At 44.8% G+C, this 26067-nt stretch overlaps 1 protein-coding gene across 1 annotated transcript in view; it reads left to right on the forward strand.

The window, feature by feature from the left end:
* PPEF1 (protein phosphatase, EF-hand calcium binding domain 1) overlaps window positions 1-25453 on the forward strand; it is a 57405-nt gene extending 31952 nt beyond the window's left edge. The window contains exons 7-16 of the mRNA XM_015417588.1: window positions 2890-3056; window positions 4035-4071; window positions 6001-6150; window positions 6630-6923; window positions 7598-7783; window positions 8755-8897; window positions 16209-16315; window positions 21437-21600; window positions 24045-24129; window positions 25260-25453. Coding sequence (XP_015273074.1) covers window positions 2890-3056; window positions 4035-4071; window positions 6001-6150; window positions 6630-6923; window positions 7598-7783; window positions 8755-8897; window positions 16209-16315; window positions 21437-21600; window positions 24045-24129; window positions 25260-25453 — 1527 coding nt within the window. The remainder of the gene's footprint in view (window positions 1-2889; window positions 3057-4034; window positions 4072-6000; window positions 6151-6629; window positions 6924-7597; window positions 7784-8754; window positions 8898-16208; window positions 16316-21436; window positions 21601-24044; window positions 24130-25259) is intronic.
* Window positions 25454-26067: the final 614 nt, after the last annotated feature.

The raw sequence follows: 26067 nt of genomic DNA on the forward strand, positions 1-26067 counted from the left end.
AAGTCGTGGAAGCAGTGACAGACTTCACATTCCTGGGATCCAAGATCACTGCAAACGGTGACTGCAGCCATGAAATCAAAAGACACCTGCTCCTTGGGAGGAAAGCGATGGAAAACCTAGACAGCATATTAAAAAGTAGAGACATCACCCTGCCAACAAAAATCCATATGGTCAAAGCAATGGTATTCCCAGTAGTAATGTATGGCTGCGAGAGTTGGACTATAAGGAAGGCCGAGCGCCAAAGAATAGATGCTTTTGAATTATGGTGCTGGAGAAGACTCTTGAGAGTCCCTTGGACTGCAAGGAGATCAAATCAGTCAATCCTAAAAGAAAACAACTGTGACTATTCCCTGGAAGGCCAGATACTGAAGCTGAAGCTCAAATACTTTGGCCACCAAATAAGAAGGGAGCACTCACTGGAGAAGACCCTGATGCTGGGAAAGATTGAAGGTCAAAGAAGAAGGGGATGACAAAGGATGAGATGGTTAGACAGTGTTATCGAGGCAACGAACATGAAATTGAGCAAACTCCGGAGCACGACGGAAGACAGGAGGGCTTGGCGTAATGTGGTCTATGGGGTCGCGATGAGTCGGACTCAACTGTACGACTGAACAACAACAACAAATCAAAGTATATCTTCCATGTAACAGAAAACATGTGTTTGGGCTGCTGCTGACATGAAACTCTGCATGCACATAGATCTGAAGAGCCACACTTCACCAAGTATTCTGAAGTATTACTGGCAACAGGCTTCATTTGAGCAAAGTGAGCCGGTGTGGTGTAGTGGTTAAAAGAGGTGGACTATTCTGGGGAACTGGGTTTGATTCCCCACTCCTTCACATGTAGCCAACTAGGTGACCTTAGGTCAGTCACAGGTCTCTTAGAACTCTCTCAGCCCCACCTACCTCCCAGAGTGTGGGGATTGTAAGCTGCTTTGAGACCCTTTCGGGTAGTGAAAGGTGGGGTATAAAATCAACTCTTCTCCTTCTCCTCCTCCTCCTCCCAGTTACATCATTCACTGTTGACTAGAATGGGCAACTAGGCTTTATTTTTGCAGCACTTCCAGGCCACAGCAGGAGGATCGTTGTATCCAAATTCAGTCCAGTCATCTAAGTGTTGGAACATGAAAGCTCAGTATCTCATTTTGCTACCTCCAAAATACATATAGGCAGTTACAAACCAAGTCAGACCAAGGGTGAGGGTGTGTAGGTGTGGCTGTGGTTATAGCTTTTTCCTTCCCTGTTCTCTTCTTATCATTCACATTGTCTCCTTTTGAGGCAGAGTGCTATTTTTTTTTTAAAAAACAACAACAACCCCATTCTGTAATAGTGTTAATGTCCTCTCAGGATAAATCATGCGGTACTCCTAAATGACTAATGTGGATTTGTCTGGGCTGCTAATCACTTTACAGTTCACCATTGAGGATTGATATTATAGCTTGATTTGCTATTTATTTGGTTTGGCTGCATTGCATTACTCTGTTTATGAGCCACCATTGCAGGGCTGGGGGTATGGGAGAAGCGACAAAAAGGTTTTAGGTGAAAACTTGACCACTGCCCACGAGATGACATTTTTCTTTTAATACTTTCAAATAACTGCTCTTAAGCATAATACCTTACCTTAATGAAAAGAGACAGTTTAGCGATACTTCCATTCACCACACTAATAATTGCTAAATTATACCATTTCCTGACATTGTTCCTTAAAAAAAATGGCCCATAATATTTTAAATTGCCAGTTGCTAAATTAGTCTTTGTTAAATTGATGCTATGCATATAGACATCCTGGAGTGGAATTAAAAGGCAGATCGACAAAGGGAAGCTAATTAAGCACAAACCCAGAAGGCACTTTAATAAGGCAAGCTGCCCGGCAGCCGTGCTTTCTATTGTGCAAAGCATTGGAAAGCTGTCTTTGACTCTTGTTTCCTGTGTGCACCAGGCTGCTGTAGCTTTCTCTGCCTCTGGAGCATTTGTCATCATCTAAAATCACTGAAATGCTCAAGGAAAGCAACTGGGACAGAAATGGCCATCCTGCATTGTGAATATGAATGGAACTTGCAATGTAAATATAATTGTCAACAATCAAACTTCATTAAAAACCACCCTTTTCCAGGCTGAATACAGATCATGTGGTCTGAGAAACTGTGAATACCAGCTTATGATCGGTAGCCCATCTATTCCACTGTTCTTCTGTGGAGTGTAGAAGGACTTAACTGTGGTTACCAGGCTGTTTCTGCAGTAGAACTCCACCATCAGGTACCTTTAAACCATCACAGTCCTCACTTAATTACAATGCCCTTGGGAAAAAAACATTTTTTTCTCTCAGAGCATCCCCGTGATCTTTCCCTGAAATGAGAACAATGTTGGCTTATTTCACAGTGTGTTGCCAGGACAAACATACCAAACAATTTAAAATAGTTTTCACACTAGAAACTGCTGTGGAGGTGGATCTTCACAGAAGCTCATAAGCATGAGGCTTAATGGTAGCTCTTGGCCATGCAACTGATCTAACAACTAATATGAAACAGCTATGCTAGGAGATCCTTTCAGATATGGAGCAGAAGTCCATCTATGGCTATTAGCCACAACGTATAGATGGAACTCTACTGTGTCTGGGGCAGTGATGCTCTGTATTCTTGGTGCTTGGGGGTAACAGCTTCTGGAGTTCTGGCCCCACTGGTGAACCTCCTGATGGTACCTGGGTTTTGGCAACTGTGTTGGACTGGATGGGCTATTGGCCTGATCCAACATGACTTCTCTTATGTTCTTATGATCTTATGCCACTGAAGGCATGGAGGAGACAGGGCCACAGACAATGCTGTCTTGGCCATTTGAGTGTTGATTATGTAAGTTGCACATTCCAATTTGCTGTATTTATTTTGTCCTTCAGAATGGCCTTCCTTCAGAAGAAAATCCCTACATTTTCAATGGTGACTTTGTTGACAGAGGGAAAAACTCCGTAGAAATACTTATCATCCTGTTTGCATTTCTTGTTGTCTACCCCAACCATTTTCATTTGAACAGAGGGAACCATGAAGACCACATAATGAATCTTAGGTATCTACATTCTTATGTCCTTTGTTTCACTAGCCTGACCTTCCTGTACTCTAGAATTTAAAAGTCAGGGCATCTGCTCCCCAATATCTTGCAACAATATTAGCAAATAAATATATAAATCCACAATTTTACCAAAATGGAAGACAAATTATTTTTAAGTTTGTTCTTTAGATGTCTGTCTTTTTTAAAAAAAACCTCACTGAATCAGAGACTGCAAGACTTAAGTCCAAGAAATGTAATGGGAGTATTTGCCAAGGCCTTTGCATCGGTAGGACTCTGATCTCCCTCTAGTAAACTGAACAGGGTTAAGATTGATGGGAAGTCAGACTCAGATGATTGTCTGGCCTTTCAGTTGGAATCTGGATATCACCTAGGGACCAAGCATAGGTGTAGTATAGGCATGAAGTACTTGGGCCTGAGGGTTTGGGTGGGTCAGGCTGCAAGCTCATTACCATGAAACGATTGGTAACATTCAATGTGGATGGTTGTATTGTACCAGACTCAAGCCACTGGTCCCCGGTGTGATGACGTCACTTCTGTGTGATGTCTTCATGTTGGAGCTGTCCCTGCCTCCTTGGAACACTCCCCAAAGTCCTCTGCTGGGACTCCGTGGGACCTGGCAACCCTATTAGGATATAAGAGCAGAATACTACTTCCACATTAAATGCACCAGAGTTGGGATGGAATTATGCCAGCTAAACCTGGGACAGTCTCAATATGTGTGTTTGTGGTGAGGAGAAGAACAGAACAGGATTCCCACCCCACCTCCCAGCATGAAGCTATATTTCTGTCCTTTTGGGATTGCTGTTGTCAATATATCGGCGACTGCCCTTCTATATATGTAAGCAGTGAGATCCAGAACTTGTCAGCAACACATAGCAGGGAGTTCCAAGTTTTGGGCTACTTCATAGCTGACCATGGGAAAGATCCAACTACTTGCTTATGGGTTCATAGCCTTTTGATTCTCACTCGTTTCAGATATGGTTTCACAAAAGAAGTTATGAACAAGTATCGGGTAAGTTTTTCCCCCTTCCCTTGTCCTTTTTTTGTAGAATGATTACTTGAATAATTTCTGTATCTGACAAAGAGAACTTTGACTCTCAGAAGCGCATACCCTGAAAAATCTTGTTGGTTTCTATGGTGCTACTGGACTGGAATCTAGCTGCTGAATAGTTCCAGGTCTTAGAACCTCAGGCACTGAGGCTCACTCCAGAGGTGGTTTCACCCTACTTGCATTCTGAAGTGGCATGCAGGGAAGGGGCCAAAATCTGATCACTGGCATACAGCTTTGTAATGAAACTGAAATGTATCTGGCAGAGCATGAGCAGACTAGCCATTAAGGAGACCAGGAAAGGACTGCATAAGCCAATAGCCTGCCCATTCCCTGCCCAGGGCACCCTGACCCCAAGCAAGGGGGTGGCCCTTGTCCTCTGCAAGTTAGATGAGAGCTGCCACAAGCTAGCAGCTCTTGCTGAGTGTGGCAAGGATAGGACTACCAACTCCAGGTTGGGAAACCCCTTGAAATTTGGGGATAGAGCCTGGAGAATGTGGGTTTGGGGAGGGGAGGGACTTCAGCAGAGGATATAATGCCATAGAATCCACCCTCCAAAGCAGTCATTTTCTCCAGGGGAACTGATCTATCTAGCTTGGAGATCAGTTGTAATTCCTGGAGATTTCCAAGCCCCCACCTGAAGGTTGGCAACCAACAATTGGGAGAAGGGGTGTACAGGGGGCATCCTTGACCTACAGCCTGGCCAAGCCCCATACAGGGAAAGAGGTGCACAGTTGAGTGCTGGGCAGACTCTTTCTCCCTCTCTTCTTTGAGGAGGCATGTGTGGGGCCCTTTTCCAGGGCTGTTCCCCCCCCCTTCCACTCCACTATAAAAACATGTCTGTCAAATTTTAAAATTTGAATAATGTGGGATGACATAAGCAATTGCTCCATGGAATCCGCAAGCTGCGCTCTCTGGTTTCTTTCAATGATAGCCCCTCCCACTGATTCTCATAAGCCACACCCCCAGCTCTGTTCCTATATGGTGCTGTACAAATTATTCATATTGAATACATTGCATGAAACATAGTAGGGAGGCATTTATTTGCAGCAATATTACTCTTCCCATTTGTTGACCTTATATTTCTAAGAGATGTTCCAGAAAGGTGAATACCTCACCCAATGCTGGCCTCACCCCAAAGAGACTCCTCTAATGAACATCCATTCACTGAGATATAGGGTAGGCAGTACAGGAGGGAAGTGATGCATGCTGGATGATTCATTCAATTAATAACAATAAAAAATTCTAGAAATAGTTTGCTTTTGATCATGTTCTTATCATTTTCATGTTTGAATTCCAAAAGATGTCGACTTGACACCATATATTCCTTGCACTTCAGGAGAGTAGGGGGGGAAAGCATGATATTTTTGGCCCCTTTAAAATACAAAGAAGCAGTGCCTGGGCTTTTACAGTGCAATCTTATGCAAAGTGATTCCAGGTTAAGCTCTTAGACTGGAGTAACTCTACATAGTATTGCACTGGTATTGTCCTAAGGAATAGGCGCTAAATTATATGTACACATTGACATAGCATTCTGTATCTGTATATCTATGTCATTTGTGGGAAGCTGCCTTCAGACTAACCCCAACCATAAGTGGATTTACCTTAATTTCGTGTGACTGCACAGAACTGTGTGGTTTATCATTCACATTTCTTTAGCTGGTTTTACTTTGCTCTTATATAGTGATACTTTCTTCTGTGAAACTTCCTTTCTGTCTTAAAAATGTTACAAATATGACTTTCAAGAATCCCTGAATTCTTTTCTGTTGTACTTGTGGGTGGCTTCTCAAAGCAGTTAACTAATAAAGTCTATATCAAGTGGGTCATATGTAGTGAAGTTATCATCTTCAGGTGTTTTCAGGAATGGAATCTAATAACTTTTTTATTTAATAGTCCTATGGCAAGAAAATTTTGCGTCTTCTACAAGATGTGTACAGCTGGCTTCCACTTGCAGCTATAGTTGACAGTAAAGTTCTTATCTTACATGGTGGGATCTCAGACACCACTGATTTGAATTTCCTGAACACGTTTCAGAGAAACAAGGTAAGAGACCACATTCATAAGGCACTTTTGATCATTGTTTTATGCTGCAGTGTCAGTTCTTCTCACCGTCCTGTTGAAATTAGGAAGCCCATGAATTATATATTAAATAAAAAATTGTTGTGGCATTTTGTAGTTTTGAAGAAACAAGCACAACTCACAAGGGATAACATGTTAAAAACTTAATTTGGGTTCTCTAAATTTTGTGAGACGTAAGCATACATAACTTGCTTTGGATTGTACCCTAAACATTTAAGATTATACAGGATCAACTGATCAGTTTTTGTGCAAACTTCCATTGCAGCCAACATTTTGTGCAAATTTCCATTGCTGCTTCTATAGACTTGGTAGAATGGTTGCTATAATGCCACTTTCAGAGAGAACTGCAGGGCATTCTATGCAGCTGAGTTCCGTTATATGGATATGTCAGTCTACACCAATACATGTGTTCTGATTATGGTGATCATGAATATTTTTTGTAGCTTAAAACTCTGCTGAAACCTCTGAAGTCAAAAACAGAGACAAATCATAAACCGCAGGGACCTACTTTGATAGAAGAGTGTTCCACCCTCAAAGAAGTCAAGAAATGCCTTTCTAGGCAGGACATCACAAAATCTTCATCAGCATCTAGCGAGAGAAAACAAAACTCTACAGTTGTAGCTGATGCCAAAAAGCTTGTCAGTCTTGCTGACAGAACCAGTTCTGCGGAGGAGCAGAAGTCCAGTGTGACTACACCATGCACATCTCCAGAGCTGAAAACTAAGGAGTGGAAGCAGGTATGCTGAACGCAATTTTTTTTTGGGGGGGGGCGGGGGCGGTGTTCTTAAAATAGGGGCAGGAGTCAGCAGGGTGTTAAAATCTGAGGTATCATTTTGTAACAAGACAATTTCAAAGTAAAAGAATTGGTATAGTAATTCAAAAATATTAGTTAATTATTCTGCAAACCTTTAAAGAAGCCAGTTAGTTTAAGCCAGTATGCCTTCTCCTTTCCTCAATCCTCCTTTACTGTTCTCTCCAGTTCCTGTTCAGTCCATTGCCTACTTTGCCTTTTATTCTTCAGCCATTCTGCCCTTGGGCTCCCTGACTCATAATTCTATTTTTCCTAGAACCTCTTCCGAGACCTCAGCCTGTTCCCTAAAACTAGGTCCCTAAGACCCATGCAAAGTTCTTAAAATCCTAGCCAAACATACCACTTATGTGTCTCTCAGAAAAGCTGGACTGCAACCATTCTGAAAGCTTTGCTCTCTGAGCAAGCATTCTGTACCATCATACCTGCTCAGCTGATCAATATCAGATGCTTCACTACCACAATATAATGCAGCATAGATAATTTTGACTTCAAGTAAGACTGACTTTTTTAGGTGGTGATCAGTATTTCTTTCAAATTCTAGCTGTGTGTTTCTGTTATACAAATAGTGGATAGTCACTAGCACTCATTTGCTATTGAAAGGTGATAGATATTCTCTGGAGTGATCCTAAACACCAAAATGGCTGCACACCAAACAAATATCGAGGAGGAGGTTGCTGCTTTGGACCAGATGTTACTGCCAGGTGGCTCAAAAAATATAATTTGAAGATGCTCATCAGGTCACATGAATGCAAACAGGAAGGCTATGAGATCAGCCATAATGGAAAGGTAAACCGCAAGTTTACAATATAAATTTCACAATGGCTTTTGCACTGTATCAGATGCCTTATGGGCAGTCCCTACCCATATGTGATAGCTCATATGCAAGATCCCAAATTAATCCCTGGCATTCCAGTTAGCTGTTGGGTAGCAACTTGTTTATGGCTGAGATCCTGAATAGTTGCTGCCAGTCAAAATAGACAATACTGAATTAAATGGAGTAGTGATCCGATTCAGCATACGGCAGCTGGTTTGGTATATGGTGGTCCGCATGTTGGAGTATGACTGTGGAAACCCCACTCAGTCATGTATGTTTCTCAGCCTAACTCACTTCACAGGGTTATTGTTGTGAAGATGGGGGGGGGGGGCAGTGGAGATTCATGTGTGTGGTACCCAGTTCCTTAGAGGAAGTGCAGGAAAAATATCAGTGATTGCCTCATTTTGGAAGAGAGGGTTTTCTTTCTCTATTCTCATTCATCCTCTCTTCCTCAATGAAAAACTGATTTGATGATGGGGGAAGACAATCCTATGCGTGCAGTGGCAGTGGGGAAGAGTGACAGGAGAAGGGGGAAGGATGATTGCAGTGAGCATTGTGTTTGCAACCAGCTTTGTCAGTCCGCCACTTTCCAAAAGAGCTTGGCCACAGTTTTAGCTGCCAATCCCCATGCCTTCTTTTCTCCTCTCTCTCTCTCTTTCTTTCTTTGCCACACGATGGGAAACGGCATGTGTGGCAAACATTCGGATGGTTCCCTCTCTTGTTTGCATGTCCTGTCTTCACCTTTCTGTCCTACTTAGTCCCCCTTACAAGCTATTTGAAGATACAAGAAAGGTCCTCGGAGGCATAACAAGGTTTGCTGTAGCATTCAAGGCTGCAATCTTTGCTAGGCTTCTGCATTTAGCTTGGACAGTTTTACAACTCAGCCTGCTGGATCCAATATGAAATGTTTGTTACTTGGATTTTTGTTTCCTGTCAAAATCAGGTCATCACTATTTTTTCTGCCTCCAACTACTATGAAGAAGGAAGTAATCGTGGGGCTTACATCAAACTGAATCCAGATCTGATCCCCCGTTTTTTTCAATATCAGGTCAACAAAGGTACACGCAAAAAGACTATTCGGCAGAGGTAAGGTAAAGAAGGCAAGTACATTAGTTAAAAGATGCTTTGTTATAAAGCTGTCCTGGTTGCAATTTTTATAATAAAATGAGGAAAGGAGATTGATGGAACTGGGAGGCAGCTCTATGGTATGATCAGCCTGAAAGAAGTAAGCGTGGCCCAGCTGGCAAAAGGGCCCTCTCCCACTTATATTGAGAATTTCTCTGTATAAAAGGTGTGCATGGTTTGAGGAACAGGCCTCAGTAGGTGCTGTGGGGCCAATGGAGAAGGCAGCTGTAGCTCTCCTGGTAGGAAGTCTCAAGATGGAAGGCAACCTTGAGAGGTTTCTGGGGATGCTTTGCTACAGGAGCCTGAGAGACAGTCAGCTGGGGGATGCTGCCTCTTCTGGTCAGCATTCCAGTATGACAGTCATATGTAAGAAATGATGATACTGTGAACACATCTCTATTAGAGCAATGCTATATTTTATTTATTTAAGCATTTATATGCTGCTTTTCTCCCCAACAGGGCCCCAAAGTGGTTTACAACACAAAAATAAAAATGTAAACAGTAGAAGGAAAAAGGTCTCCCTATAGGGCAGTTTCACACTGAAAAAGGTTTCCCACCCCCCATGTACAGCACTGTGTTTCCAGGACACTATCCACTGTGTTACAGGACACAGTTGCAGTTGCTGGGAAACCAACATTTGCTAAGCTGATTGCTTGATAGTCATGTCCCCTTATAAAGGGAGGTAGTGACTGGAAATCTCTCTCCCTCATCTTTGGAAGACACCCGTCAGGTAATAGAAGTGACAGAGACATGGTGCCATTGCGGTTTGTGATTGCTCCAGCTGTTATGCAGCTGTAAGGACTGCTTTTGTTCCTATACTGGGAGTAGGGTCCATCGTTTGCATATGTTACTGTAGATGGGCTCTGGGGTTTTCCAGGAGCTTTAGTGGGGGTTTGAAAGGCTCCTGTTTCGCTAAAAAAAATCGGAGACTTAAGGGATTCTTTCTGATATTTCTAGTAGGGTTGCCAGGTGAGGCCAACAAATGGGTGGGGGACTTACCAGGAGGCTCTGGGAGAGGGCAGATAGGCTCTGGGGGAGGGAACTCCAAAGTGAGTTCAGGGTGAGCTGCTGTCAGGGTGAGCTGTTGTGAGCTGCCAGTTTGGTGTAGTGGTTAAATGCGTGGACTCTAATCTGGGAGAACCGGGTTTGATTCCCCACTCCTCCACTTGCACCTGGCTGGATGACCTTGGGCAAGCCGTAGTTCTGATAAGAGCTGTTCTTGAAAAAAGAGCAGTTTCTGTCAAAGCTCTCTCAGGGAGGGGAAGGGAAAGGAGATTGTAAGCCGCTCTGAGACACCTTTGGGTAGTGAAGGGCGGGGTATAAATCCAATCTCTTCTCTTCTTCGTCTTCTTCTTCTTGGGACCATGTTCCTTTTAAACATTTCCCCTCCATTGGAAATAATGGAGGATGGGGGCATCTTCTTTTGGGGTTCAAAGAATTGGACCCCCTGGTCCAATCTTTTTGAAACTTGGGGGGGGGTAGGGTTTGAGGAGAAGCACCAGCAGCTATGCTGAAAATGTGGTCCCTCTAACTAAAAAAAACAGCCCCCCCCCCGAGTTCCAGATACTTATGGATCGATTCTCCATTGTACTGTATGGGGACCGGTCTCCACAGGCTATAATGGAGCACTTAGCAGCTATCCCCCCCCGAAGAGGGGGGAGGGACTCTAAACCAGGGGATCTCCTGCCCCCAACTGGGGACTGGCAACCCTAATTTCTAACCAAGGCTGGGTGGTGGAATCCATGGGACCAATAGCCATTCTAGTTTGGGTATTAAATCGAGAGTAGAGAGGTTTTTTAAAGTCATTGTCATCAAAATCAATAGTTCTACTGTAACTAACTACCTGCCATGCTAAAATGGCTAGCATCTTTTTCCTAGATACATAAGATTCAGGGTTTTCTTCTGGGGCCTGTCTCTCCCTTATAAAAAGCATTTCAACATCCTGACCTGGCCAAAGGAGAGGGATTATTTCTTGTAGTCAGGGATACATTTCAAGATCAGTAAGGTCTCTGGAGGTGCAGCCCATGTTAATGGCAGGAGCATCAACCCCAGAGGCACTCATCCTAGCCAGGTGAGTGAGGTCAGATCTATTGGCAGAAGGACAGAGATGAGACACAGAAGTTAGCCAAGCAACCCAAGTATCCCAGTTAAGAGAACCCAGTTGTTTGGCTATTGCCTTGGCTTCCGTGGCTGACCACCTAATAGTTTCCCTAATTTCTTACCTTTCTACTTATCTGTGGCCTGTTTGCTTCTCTATTGTTTTGGTTCTAACAGGGGCTACAGGATTCTCACTGCTCCGTTCAGGGTTATAGGGGCTTTTAGGGATGGCATCTTCAGGGGATTGTGTTGGAAGGGATTTTCTGAGAGCTCCAGGAACATCTCAGGGTGCACAGATGCTATGAGGGTGTGGTGCAGCCCCAGCTGCTGTTTTAGGGAATAGATCTCAGCATGGTAAGACTGGTGACTGGTGTTCCAACAAGGTTCACCAAAAATGACCTGCTAGGAGTGGTTAGACCTCTTTCAGCTTCACGGAGAGAAAAGGTGGGAAAGAAACCACCCCAAACTGCCTCCAAACACCAAATTCAAACATTTTCTCACAGACACAGCACATCACTAACACCTTGGGATTTGCTAAGCTTGGTATCACTCCAAGATTTTCCTCTTACATACATGTACTTTCAAGATATGTGTGTTGGCCAGACACACGAGACTCAAAGCCATGTGACCTACTCAAGCATTCTCCACCATTAACCTGTAACCCAAACTGGACCCAAAGAAGGGGAAATTAGCTTTACCAAGGGTTCCAGAAGGAATAACGCAGGACCTTCTGGGTCTATGTATACCAGCATGGATCTCAGTAGGGGTAACCCACAATAAAATTATGAAGGAGAGTGATTGTAAACACAAACAAATAGCTTCATTGCATACAAAATAAAGTAAAAAAGTAAAATGTTAAGAATCTATACTGGGCACCTGAGAACTAATTCCCTAAGCAAGTAAGAGGTAGGAAATTGGTAAGTTTTAAGTTTACCTTAAAAGGTAAGAGGGAAGAAATTGGGAAGTTTTAAGGAAGGGGCATATGACCTGAAATCCTGGGCTTGAGGTCTGAACAGTCCAAGGGCAAACACAGCTGAGATCCAAAGAACAGAGCAAGGAGCCGGCTAAGCAAGGAGAAAAAGCCTGCAACGGGGGTGTTCAGGTAATGGGAAACCTGGCATGGTATTTTTATGGGGAAGCATCCCAGAGGTGGGCATGGGAACCCACTTTCCTAGGAACATGATTGGTCCAAGATAAAAAAAAATTCACTGGCTGGCTTAAAGTTAACTGCTGTGAAACTTTGGTAGGGAAAAGTGGGGAAAATACCTTGATTATCGTGAGCCAAATCTGCATGGGCACAAAGGGCTTAGGTGAGGCAACATGATTAACATACTTCAATTAGGGTGAAGTGAGCCAGACATGCACTGACACAAAGGTTTGGGTGAGTCAAGATAGCTCCTGAAACAGAATGAAATGTAAGTTGAACCAGGCGTTGGTTAATGAAATAACTGGCTTCCTTGGGCTGGTCAGACACCTCTGGGATATGCCAGGATCTTCCAGTGTTGAAAAGTCTTTTGTTATTGAGAATGAAGTGAATTCTTATTGTCACTGAGAACACTGAGCTGGGGGAGATTGCACTTAACCAGTTTGTGATGCCAAAACACCCTACCTGTTTCCTGGACCTTCATAGCTGTACCCAGGTGCAGGGTTGGCTCGCTCACTAGGCGAGCTAGACTCTTGCCTAGAGCGTGGGGCCATCATGGGGGCGCCGGACTGAGCCCTCCACCAAAAGCTCGTGCTCCGAAGGCCCTGCCGCTGCCTGCCCGCCCCCAGCATCAGCATGGCTTTCTGGGTGCCCGATTTGCTGCCTCCACCTCCTCCTCCAGCCCAATCAGGCCTCCGCTCTCCCTCCTGGCCGTCCAATCAGCCACTGCTGGACTCCCCCTACCCAATATGCGGCAACCCCCCCCCCAAATTGCTCCAGCTCCTGTAGCTTTGCCGGGGCGCTTTGGCAGGGCTAAGCTTGAGGGGCCACAAAGGGGATCTCCCACAGCTGGGGGCGGTAGGCGAGGATCTTGTCGGGTGCGGGCACTGCTGGGGTGGTCCTGTTACTGGGCCTGCTCCAGCAAGGGCAGCGCGGTTGCTAAGAAGTTTGCCAGGCAGCTGCCTGGTTGCAGACGAAGATTCGTTCAGGGAACCCTTGCATGGCGGCCTCAAAGCGGTCTCACGGGGCCCATCTGGGGGCTGACCGCTCTGCCAGAGCAGAGATCCCGGCGCTCTTACCCCCCCGTGTGGCACACACTTTCCGGGCAGCCCCGCCGAGTCCAGCGGAGCTTCCCGGACCAGCTGCAGCCACCTGGGGAGAAGAGTGCGGGTGGCGCCTCCTCGCCCTTCTGGTCCCCCCCCCCGGCAGAGCAGAGGTGAGAGCCAGCAGGCAGCTGGGCGAGGGAGAGAGAATGGGGGGACAACACAAGAAGCCCCCCACCTCTGCCACAGCAGTTTCACCGGGGCGCCCCCTCTCCCCCCTCCCTGCCCGTGCCCCCCTGCCGGCCCAAGTCACGCACCTCTCCGTGGCGGGGCTTTGCTCGGCGCTGCCGCAAATGGGGGCAGCAGTGGCGGATGAGGCTATGCAGATGTGGCTCCTGTGGAATGTCGCCTCAGATGTTGCCGCCGCCGCCACTGCCCGGGGAGGGGAGAGAGCGGCCAGCAAGAGGCCAGCTGGGAGGTCTCCAGGCCCCACCAGGAGGTTGGCATCTGCACCTCGCCTAGGGTGCAGAAACACCTCGGTCCGGTCCGGTCCAGGTGCCTCTATGAGACTCCCTAAGTTTCAGATCCTTTGGCACTTAGGCTGCCTATTAAAACAACCAAGTCCAAAATAAGAGGGGGATCCCACTGTCCAAGGGGGTCTTGGCTGGAGGAGGGGGTGGGGTCCTTACAGCACTCTTTCACCTGCCTACACTGCAGAGACCTAGCTTGTAGTGAGCTAGGATTAAGCCAGGATGTTTGTGTTCATTCATATATCACTGGAAAATCTAGTTAAAACTAACTGGTGAATAGACCAGCTTCTGACCATGGTCTGAGACCCTGGTTAGGGTATGGCCTGCATTTGGATGAGCACATTAGCCATAATGAGTTTAACTAAACTGTGGATTTGTGTGATCACTGAATTGAGCCACTGGGAAGCTGACGTAGGATAAATGGCTGTGCTACTTGTTTTATAGGAGTCTGCTTGCTCCCAAATGCTCTGCTGTTAAGTAAACAGATACAACAAGGCAAGAGTAGCCCTAGACCATAAAGTTGCCCAGACAAGGAGTATCTTTTGCATTCACCATTTGTTCTGCTTATGAATCTCTTATTTTTTGTTGCTTATTTCATTACTCTGATGTGTGATTTGCATGTGTAACATATCCTTGGCCAATTATACATTTGCATGTTTGTATCTGTAAATCTGTATTCATGTTATATATAAGCAAATAAAAACAAATTTGCCCTGGGCTTATTACTTTGGGTGCAGGCACACACACACTAAATAATCCACTTTCAATTCACTTTCAGTGCACTTTACAAAGTGGATTATTAAAATGCACTGAAAGTGGATTATTTAGTGTGTGTGACCACAGCCTTAGTAATCTCATGATGTTTGACTATTTTATGGTATTGATGATAGTATAATCACAGTTACTCCAGTCTCAGCCCACTGAAATAATTAGATTACACTGTAACTCGCACATGCCATTTGTTGAACTGGAATGAATGAACATTTTCCTGCAGAGAAATGAAAAATAAAAAGAATGTTATCACAATGTGTGGCCATGAAGGTCAGTATTGTTCGCTTTGTCAGGAAAGAAGAGCTCTTTATACGGTTTGTTTCAGTTGCTGAGTAGATAGTTGAGTAGGTAGACTTTGAACCCAAGTCACCTGTGTCGACTGCCCTTCCGTTTACAAGGATATCATGACTCCTACGTGGTCTCTCATTCAAGGAGATGAAATCCTCTGCCTCTGCCCCTGGACTTCTTAGTGGTTGATGAAATGGAAAGTGGTTAAATGCTGTCTATAACCTTACTACCAGATCGATTAGTTAACAACACTTATATAGCTCTCTCCCTTGTTAGGGATAAGAATGAATAGCGTGTCTTTTTAAGTTAGAACTCATTGTTTAAGTTAGAACTCATTTGTTTCCTTTCACATTTTTAATGCATATGCATTGTATGTATGCTGCAAAGGGAATGTGTAGAAACAATATGCTGATAGATAAGAAGATCTCACATACCCTTTCACTTACCCGGCAACTTACTTAAACTGGGCTACTCAGCTTTTGCACGTGCTGCTTTACATGCAAGAGATCCATAGCCGAGGTAGGCAATGCATAGGTGTGTTAATGTTACACATGTAGCAGTACAGTTTAAATGAGATGCTGGGTGCCTGTAAGATCACACAGGTAAGTTTTATTTGCCTAGTAGCATCATCTTTAAATCAGGCCTCAGCTGGAATACAACATGGTGTTTCTGAACTAAGAAAGCTATAATTAGTTGCTGTAGATTTTCCAGGATGTGTGGCCGTGGTTTTGGCATTGTAGAGAGCTCTTTTGAGAACTGCTCGTGAGAGAACAGCTCTGAGAGAACTTGTGCCTGACTGGCTCAGCTTGTGTCTACCCTACGCTGACAGGCATGGGCAACCCGTTGAACCCCATTCATGATGGGGATTGCAATTATTCCCCATGAACGAGGAATTCCCAGTAAGTGCAGGTCATAAACTCGCATTGATTAAGTCCCTGCCATTTGTACACACCGGCCGTCACTACTACCGATTGGATGGTTTAGTAAGGTCCTCGGATGCAGTCGTATTTCCCGCATTTGGGGAAATCGCAGGGGTCAGCACACCTGCAGTGCAATGGATGAGCCTCATCCTGGGAAAACCTCCTTGCGTGATCAAGGTGTCTCCCCTGCCAGGTAAGTTAAAGCTAAAATTATTGTATTAATTCAACCCTCTACTCTTTTTGTCATTTTTTTTTAAATACAGTTTTATTGGGGTTTTTTAGTATTTCTGCCTAACTGTTGTACAATGAATCTATTTGTTTAGCAGGGCAATGCCTTTCTGTTTATTTATTTATTTTTGTGCCTAGCAGAAGGTGAACATTTCAGAGCAGGGCAGTTTATGCAGAAATGTTAGTTGTGCAGTGAAATGTTAAGTAGATTTTTTACTGTTAACTGTCAATTGAAATCACTTCCTTTGTAGGGTGAGTACAGTTGAGCTATCTGCCTTAAAGAGCTTGCGAGAGAAACTTTACACGCACAAATCAGAACTCATTGAAGCTTTTAGACAGCATGACCCAAATGATACAGGTAATAATACTGGATAACAGCTTCTCTTAGGTTTCTCTATATCATTGTAATGTGAATGGGTAAGTGGTGACTCCTTTGGTGAATCAGCCCAGAGAGCAGGAAGCAGAGGGTTATATGCAAATAGATGGTTTCAGCAATGGAAGGATTTTAGCAGTGCAGTTCCAAAGATTCTGTACAGGGACTGGTTCTGGTTAACATTGACCAATGTTCCACTGTGAGTAATGAGGATGCAGATTACACTAAATTATTCAGGATGGCAAAACCCAAGCAGATCACAAAGTTCCAAATGGATTTCTCCAATTGGGTGAGTAGGAAACAGACAGTGCCATCCCACAAATGCAAAGTTCATCCCTGTAAGCCCATTGACTTCCATAGACTGTTACATGCTTAGGATGGTACAGAGAATAACAAATCTAGTTTAGAGTAAATAAGTGTCAAGTGATTTATATGGGGGCAAAAAATCCTAACATATACTGATATTATTTGAATTATATATGAACTTATATACTGATATTATATGAATGGGTATATTGGCTAAGGGTGTGCGTTTGGCTAAAATGGAGCCGAAAAATTATCTGAAAAATACCCTATTGGTATTTTCCAGATATTCTTTCAGCCGGACATAGATTTGGCTATTTTTTGGCTATTCAAAATGACCAAGCCCTGAACCTCCCAAAAATAACTGGGATTTTTCGGGACCACTAGATAGTTGAAGTTAAAGGGTGTTTAAAGGGATTGCAGTCCCTTTAAATGCTTTCCAAGTGAACTTGCTGCTTGGAGAAGGTGTTTAAAGGGACTGTGAGCCCTTTAAACATCTTTGGAGTTCACTCATGGAGCTGTGGCTTGGAGAAGGCATTTAAAGGGACTGGAGTCCCTTTAAACACCTTTTCCCCTTTCCATTGAAAACAATGGAGGATGGGGGTACCTTCTTTGGGTGCCCATAGAATTGGATCCCCTGGTCCAATTTTTTTGAAATAGGGGGGGTTTGAAAGAGGCACCAAATTTGCAGCATAGCTGCAAAAATAGCCCCCCGCAGAGCCCTGGATTGATTCTCCATTATACCCTGTGGAGACCATTTACTGTAATGGTTTCCATAGGGTATAATGAAGCCCCCCAAAATTGGGATTTCCAAAAACTCCTGATCCGGATACCACACCAGTATTGGGATTCAAGAATATTGGAAAATACTGATATTTTTCGGGTTCAATATACCTGGATCCAAAAAAACCCATTGTTGAGTTTTTTTGTACACCCCTAATATTGCCAACCTAGCAGTTCGAAAGCAAGAAATTGCAAGTAGATAAATAGGTACCACTTCGGTGGGAAGGTAACAGCATTCCGTGCACCTTGGTGTTTAGTCATGCCGGCCACACGACCACGGAAATGTATTTGGACAGCGCTGGCTCTTCGGCTTTGAAACGGAGATGAGCACTGCAACCCTAGAGTCGGATTCGACTGGCTTTCAAGCAAGGGAACCTTTACCCTTACCTTTAATATTGGTTCAGTGTGCAACACAGGTGGAAACAGGCACATGCTAATGGTTATGATGAAAGAGAGTGAAATTAAATGGCCATTGTTATAATGCTTTTATATAAACCTTAGGTGTGGCCACATTTGGAATACTGTGTTCAATATCACATAGAGCATGAAGAAGTACAAAGAAGGGCAAACAAAATGATTAAAGAGGAAAGGCTCAAATGCTTGAAGCTTTACAGTTTGGGGGGAAAGATGACTAAAGGGACATGATGATAAGGATTCATAACATTATGTGTGGTTTAAAGAAAATCAGAGTGAATTTTTCCCCTACCTCTCTCTCATAGCACTAGAAATTCAGGTCACCCAATGAAACTGTTGGGCAGTAGATTCAGGGCAGACAAAAGAAAGTACTTGTTCACACAATGTCTAATTAACTTATAGAATTTGCTGCCAATACATTCATGGAGGATATGTCTCTCCATTCCTATTAGCTATAATGACTAGATGTTCAGAAGCCTCATGTTCCTGAATACGGTTGCTGGAAGGCAAACAGCAGGAGATGGCCTTCATGCACCGCTTGTGAACTTCTGTGAAGCAACGGGTGGCTGCCGTGGGAGAGCCATTGTATAACAGATGCTTTTTGTGAACACAGAGCCAGGCTTTGACTGTTGCTTCTGGAGATTAAGAGAAGCTTTCTTTGATTCTCTACTGCACCAGCTGCGAGTATGCCTCGGAAAGACAACTGCTGCCATCCTAGTTCTTTACTTTATACCCAGGTTTTTTCCCCAGTGGGGACCCAACATAGTTTCCCCCTGCTCTGCTTTTATTCTCACAACAATCTTTGACGTAGGTTAGGATGAGAGAATATGACTGGCCCAAGATTTCTCAGTGAGCATTCTGTGGAAGAGAGGAGATGCAAACCCAGGATTCCCCATATCCTAGTCCAACACTCTAACCGCTGGATCACACTTGTCTGTCCAGCTTCATGCTAGTCCTTGTTGTCACCCATGCAGGCCAGTGGAGGAATATTCATGCAACTGGGTGGAGGTCATCAGAAGCAGTTACAGGGAACCCCAGTTAGGGTTGTCAGCTCTGGCCTCGGGAATTCCTAGAGATTTGGGGCTGGAGCCTGGGGAGGGTGGCATTTGGGGAGAAGAGACAGCGCAGCAAGGATGTGATGCCATGGAGTCCACTCTGAAGCTGCCGTTTCCTTCAGGGGGACGGACGTCTGTAGTCTGGAGATCAACTGTAGTTCCGGCAACCCTAGCCCAGCTTCTGAGATTCAGCCAGTTGGAATTGTCCCTTAATAAACAACAGGACACCTGCCTGATACCTCAGATGAAGGGCACTGAGTGTTTCTGTTGTTTGACTGCTAGACTTTGGGGGCCTCTATCTATATATCTAATAGTGAAGGCACCCCCTGCGTGCGGATATCTAAATCCGCACATCGGGGGCACCTGGGGGGCGGGGAGATTTTCCTGCACATCTGGGGTGATCCCCAAATGTGCAGAAAAATCTAAAAACTGTAAAAAAAACTATAGGGGGGATACTGAAATCCCCCAGAAAGTAAAAGAGCGTCCCCTGCGCATGTGCAGGGAATGCTCTTGGAATGGCAGCGTGGGGGGCGGAGAAGGCTTGGCTGGCTGGCGAGGCCTCACCACCACCGCTGCTGAGGGTGGAAAGGGGAAAGCTTGGCGGGCCGGCAAAGCCTCACCGACGCCGCTGGGGGGAAGAGAAAATTTGGTGGGCCAGCGGGGTCTCGCCACCGGGGGGGAGGAGAAATTTCGACGGGCCGGCGAGGCCTTGCTGCCGCGGCTGCTGAAAGGGGAAGGGGGAACACTCAGCGGGCCGGCAAAGCATCACTGCTGCCGTGGGGGGGGAGTTTGGTGGGCCAGCTAGGAGCCACTGCCACCGCTGCTAGAGAAGGGGGAAGCTTGGCGGGCTGAGGTCAGGCCTCGCTGTGGGTGCCAGGGATGGGGGGGGGACAGGGGAGAAGGCTCATCTGTGGCTGCTTCCTTCTCCTCCTGCGGAGCGTCTCCTCCCCCCCCTGAGTATTGCGGGTCCCCCTTCTTGTAGGCCTTTTAATGTGCCCAGAGGCACTTGTCACAAGCCCAAGACAAACTTAACTCTATATATACAGGGGGAGAAGAAACAGAGAAGCCCAACTGCTTAAATTTTATCAGGTTTAGGGTATCCCTAAAAGAGTGGAAGTTGTAATACCCTCGATATGAATGCAAACATTGTAGCCCTGAATTCTGCTCCAGTTTGGATTATTATAAACTCTTTCCATTTACTGACTCTGTAGCAGCTACTGTTCTTCCATTTGGTAGCAGCAATTAGAAAAAGCTCTCTCAGTAATTCAAACTCTCCTTCCTGGGGCAGATGTAGCAGCCATGTCAGAAAGGAAGAGACTGTCGAAAGGAGGTTTCTGTCTTCTTCTCCCCAATCTCCTCCTCCCCCTTCCTGGCACCTGAATTCTATTGTGGAATATCTACAACAAGGAGCTGCGGTGGTTCAAGTGGTTAAGACGCTGAACTGCAGGCTGTGGAAGGTCAGTAGTTCAGCAGTTCGAGACCCGAGTTACTGCATGACGGAGTGAGCTCCCATCTCTAGTTCCAGCTCCTGCCAACCTAGCAGTTCGAAAGCAAGAAATTGCAAGTAGGTAAATAGGTACCACTTCGGTGGGAAGATAACAGCGTTCCGTGCGCCTTGGTGTTTAGTCATGCCGGCCACATGACCACAGAAATGTCTTCAGACAGCGCTGGCTCTTCGGCTTGGAAGCGGAGATGAGCACCGCAACCCTAGAGTCGGATTTGACTGGCTCTCGAGCAAGGGAACCTTTACCTTTACCTATATCTACAACAGGCACCCAAGGGAAAGGGGATCGCCTCTCCCAGGCTCCCTTGCTGCTGAAGGACAGGTGCCAAGGAGAGGGAGAATGGATATGATGCTCCCCCCCCCTCTGTTGCTGCCATCGCCTTGGCCGCTAGAAAAAAGGAGATCAGGGGACTTGGGGAGGCCTTTGGAAATACAACTGATTTTAAAGCTCCTAGGAGGGGAAGAAGAAAACAAGTCCTGTGATGTTACTCATAATCTGCCAGATTCTTTCTAATTTGAGCCTCAAAGTGTTACCCATCACTAATTTCATGAATAGCTGGATTGGGAAGGTTTGTTAATTTCATTTTCATTTCATTTTATGTTTTCAGCATGGTTATACTTTGGCAGTGAGCAAATTTCCAACTAGTATTTTATGTAGATGCAGAACATTAAGATAATGGTAGGAAAGGTTCCCCTAGCAGTCTCCCATCAATATCTTTAAGTGTGCTGTTGCTTTGGGTACAAATCATTTTTGCCTAGAGACGTAGGACAGAGATAATCATGCTGCAGTGCCTATACTTGCATTTCCTGTGGATAAGACATTATAACTTTTAGCTGTGCCTTCTATTTTGTGGAATTGTTTCAAAAAGCAAAGCCATTCTGCCAGTCAGTTATTTCAGTGGGCAGAACACTTTAACTCCAGGGCTCTTCTTGCAGTGATATTTCTGTTCCAGTAGCTCAATAAAAATAAATTCCATTGTCTGTTAAGTAGTTATCCCTTAAGCATCTTTAACTTTTTAGGCATTAAATGCTCTTCATTCTCGGCAGGGAATATTTCTCCCAGTCAGTGGGCTTCAGCCATGGAGTCTGTGCTACATCTTGACCTCCCCTGGAGAACTCTGCGTTCTCGGCTGGTTCAGCTGGCCAAAAATGGAAATGTGGAATACCTTTCATCTTTTGATGATTTAGAAATTGAACTACCTATCAAAGAGGTAAGATATCTTAAAGTTCAGTTGGTCCCGGGTGACTTTCAAAATTCCCTGCTTAATTCTGATGTTACTGAATTGTATTTAAAATGTTTTATGTACTAAAGCACATAAAATACAAATAAATATTACCTCCCCTCCCCAATTAGAGGCCATGGTGACTTAGGGGTTAAGACACTGAGTTGCAGACTATAAGGTCTGTAGCTCAACAGTTCTAGACCCTAGTGCCACGTGATGGAGTGAGCTTCTGTCTCTGGACCCAGCTTCTGCCAACCTAGCAGTTCGAAAGCAAGAAATTGCAAGTAGATAAATAGGTACCACTTTGGTGGGAAGGTAACAGTGTTCCGTGTGCCTCAGCGTTTGGTCACGCCGGCCACATGACAACGGACATTTCTTCAGACAGCACTGCCTCTTCGGCTTGGAAATGGAGATGAGCACCACCCCCTAGAGTCGGATTTGACTAGCTTTCGAGCAAGGGAAACCTTTACCTTTAACCTTTTACCCTTCCCCCCCTCCAATTGGTATACACAGTGATGACACTTGGGCTTTTTCAACTGGATAATTTGCACATTGAAAGTTCTCTGTGTGTATCTAACCTTTGGTATCCTGTTAGGGTTGCCAGGTCACCCTTTGCCACCAAGAGGGGATGGAGGGGAAGGGTTGTCAGCTCCAGCCTGGGAAACTTCTGGAGATTTGAGGGTGGAGCCTGGGTAGGACAAGGACCTCTGTGGGTTACAATGCCATAGAGGTCACCCTCCAAAACATCAATTTTCTTCATGGGAAATGATTTCAGCAGTCTGGAGATGAGCTGTAATTCCAGCAGATCTTCAGGTTCTACCTTGAGGCTGGCGATAGGAGCGGACCCAGCACCCAGCCAATGGCACGCAAGTACTCTTGAGTGGCAGTAGATGGGCCAATGGCTGATGGAGTGCACAGCACAGCCAATGGGATAGCTGGAAAGTGCCTGCCCACTTCCAGCCTGACCACTATTCTCTGACAGAATAAACTGCCAAAACAGATGACTCTCCTGATGAAGACGCTTCACCTCCTCCTGCTGCTAGACTCACTTTTGCTTCAGTGGCTGTTGTTAAGCAACCAAGCTTGGTTCTGTCAGTAAAAGGTGGGGGAGGAGGCCCTTTCCAGGCCTGTTTTAGCCTTTGAGAGAAAACTCATTGGGGCCCTTCCTGGCTAGGGTTGCCAGATCCAGGTTGGGAAATTCCTGGAGATTTTGTGGTGGAGTCTACAGAAGGCAGAGTTTGGAGAGGGGAGAGGCCTCAGCTGAGTAGAATGCCATAGAGTCCACCCTCCAAAGCAGTTATTTTCTTTAGGGGGAGAGAGATCTGTTGTCTGGAGTTCAGTTGTGATACCAGGTGATCTTCAAGCTCCACTTGGAGGTTGGCTACCTGAGGCCTGGCTGCGCCCTCTGGGTGACTTGATGACACCTGACTGGCATGACAACTAGGCCTGGCTGCTTGCTCCTGTTAACCACTAGCAGCCCCTCTGTTTTTTAATATTTAAATATTTAGAAGAAGAAGAGATTGGATTTATACCCTGTCCTTCACTACCCGGAAGAGTCTCAGAGTGGCTTACAATCCCTTTCCCTTCCCCTTCCCACAACAGACACCCTGTAAGGTAGGTTTGGCTGAGAGGGCTCTCTTGAGAACTGCCCTTGAGAGAACAGCTCTTAAAGAACTTATGACTGACCCAAGGTCACACCAGCAGCTGCATGTGGAGGAATGGGGAATCAAACCCGGTTCTCCCAGATTAGAGTCCGTGCTCTTAACCAGTACTTCAAACTGGCTCCCTTCTCATTTGGTGGCCAAAGTATTTGAGCTTCAGCTTCAGTATCTCTCCTTCCAGGGAACAGTCAGGTTTGATTTCCTTTAGGATTGACTGATTTGATCTCCTCACAGTCCAAGGGACTTTTCCAAGGAAAAGCTCATAGCCTTGCTTTGCCTTTTTTAATGCTTTATATTCTATCACATAAAAAGCTATTCCAATTAAGATACTGGAGTTCCAGAAAACAGCTTACTTCTTTAGAGTTTTGGGGAGTAGGATCTAGTGTGTGTGGGGGGTACCTTTGGGAATGTGGAAGGGTGAGCTGAATAATCCTTCACTCACGGCAGAAAAGCCTTACAAAAATTATCCATTAGATACTGTTCTTTTCCTATTGAACTTGGACCTCAGCTCAAATTCTTGTTCAAACATGGATTCATTGCCTTCTCAGCCTCAGTTCTCTATCTGTAAAATGAGTTTCTGCTCTGCTTCATAGGGCTGCTCTGCAGGTGAACTCAATGTAGATTGTAGATTTTTTGGTTGGGCAAAGGAATATTTTCCTACTTATTTGTTGAATAAAAAATATAAGGCACTTTTTTCATAATGACATGATTGATGAAATTGCTTCTTCATATTTGCATGGGATGTGCTGTGATTAAAATAATATTCTTCAGGTTCAGCCATCTTTGGTGGAAACCCTGTGTAGATACAAAGCTGATCTGGAGATCATCTTTAATATGATTGACAAAGATCACTCAGGTACGTGAAGTCCCAGTTCCTCAAAGTAGTGCATCTGACCCTCGGTAAAAATACAGGAAGGAGTGAAGGGTGGAAAGACGTTTGGGGAATTGTAGCAGTGTATTTGAGCTGCCTTTATTTGTATGTATTACAGTGTATTTGAGCTGAACAAGTGTTGATGAGATAGTTAAAAGCAAGAGAACTTTGTTGATCCTTCCCAGGCTGGCCAAATACACTGATTCCTTCTTCTCAGCTGGACCACAAAGATGCCATTTAGATGATGAGGTGGGGAAATCTTCCCTGTATTGCAGCCCGTTAGATGATTGCCATGTACTAAAAGCCTACACTAAAAACTGCTCCGGTCACAGGAAGCTCCATGGGATTTGTTATCCCTGTGAAAAGTTCCCTCGTTCTCCCCACATGAGAGGGGTATCATTTTTAGATTTAAATTTAAGTCTATAGCCATTAAATTGTGCTTGTATTTAGCTGGAGAGGTGAATATTTTGGAGCATATTTATGCAACAGTCCTAATAATAGGCATCAACATGGCTCTCTAGATGTATAAGAGCACAATTGCTTTCTTCATGTTGCAGTAATAGTAACAGCTGAGAGTTCGGGGGATAGAATCCTTGCAAAACACCATGTTGCACCTACCCTGAGGCCTCAGTGCATTGGCATATGTTGACTGACGATGTCAGCAGGCCATGTCAGCACATAGAGGACTCTGCAGATAAGCATGGCTAATGGCCATTGCATGGAATTGTCTCCCTTTTCACTTGACATAACTGATGAATCGTGGGCCATGTCAGTGCCTAAGGATGGGCAGGCAGGGGAATGAGGTCTACACATTGCAGGTCTCATGAAATGGGCTGCTGACTTCATCAATCCAGTGGTATGATTTCATTTGTTTTTCATCTAGAGCTGTTCACATAAGACCCTCTGGTGTTTTTCTGGCCCTGGCCCGTGGACAGTTTTTTGACCAGTTGGGTGACTCAGACTTTGTTTTGTCCCAAATTCTATGTTGTTTCTCTATGTTTCTCTATGTTTTCTCTATGTTTTCCTAGTTCCTTCATAGCTGGCTTTAGTTACCAAGGTTCCCTGTGTATTTCCATGATGCCTCTTCCAGGGACACAATTTTTTGTCTGTTCTAGGTCTTATCTCTATTGATGAGTTCCGCCAGACATGGAAACTCTTCAACCTACACCTCAAAATTGACGTAGATGATGACTCTATTGACAGCTTAGCCCGAAGCATTGATTTTAATAAAGATGGCAACATTGACTTCAATGAATTTCTAGAAGCCTTTCATGTGGTTCATAAATTGGAGAGTAGGAACACCAAGTAAAGAAGAAGAATTCACTTATGGAAATGATGTCTCATCTTGCAAAGAAACTTCATAACAAAAAGACCATCTTCTTAATACTAAAATGGTAGAATGAACCACTGGAAAAGAGAATGCCTGGTAATGGTATCCAATGACAATCTGTAAATAGCTGCAGCAGAATACTAAGAAAAAGAATACTAAGGAAGAGCAACAAAAAACAGACAGATGGACCAGTATAGTGTAAAACAAACAGAAAGATACTCCAATTCCCATAGCAGTGCCATATTTGTCAGATCTCAGAAATTAAGCAGGGTTGGTCCTGGTTAGTATTTGGATGGGAGACCACCAAGGATGATGGGGCAGGCATCCTATGCAGAGGCAGGCAGTGGCAAGCCACCTCTGAACATCTTTGGCCTTGAAAACCCTATGACAGCACTTCCCACCACCACCATTTCCTCTCAATGCTCTTTGCTATATATTATTTTCTTACCTAGGCATAAACTGGTGTAGGAGGAAGAGTGTGCACCATCATGTGAGAAGAACAGTATTCATCATGCTGGTATTGAATGTCCAGCAGCACTCCACATGGCAAAATAGATACTTCTACAATCTGCATCTATCCTAATGTAATTCCA

This window comes from Gekko japonicus, unplaced genomic scaffold, assembly GCF_001447785.1.
Source record: "Gekko japonicus isolate JY-2015 unplaced genomic scaffold, Gekko_japonicus_V1.1 scaffold18, whole genome shotgun sequence".
NCBI classification, from domain to species: Eukaryota; Metazoa; Chordata; class Lepidosauria; order Squamata; family Gekkonidae; genus Gekko; species Gekko japonicus.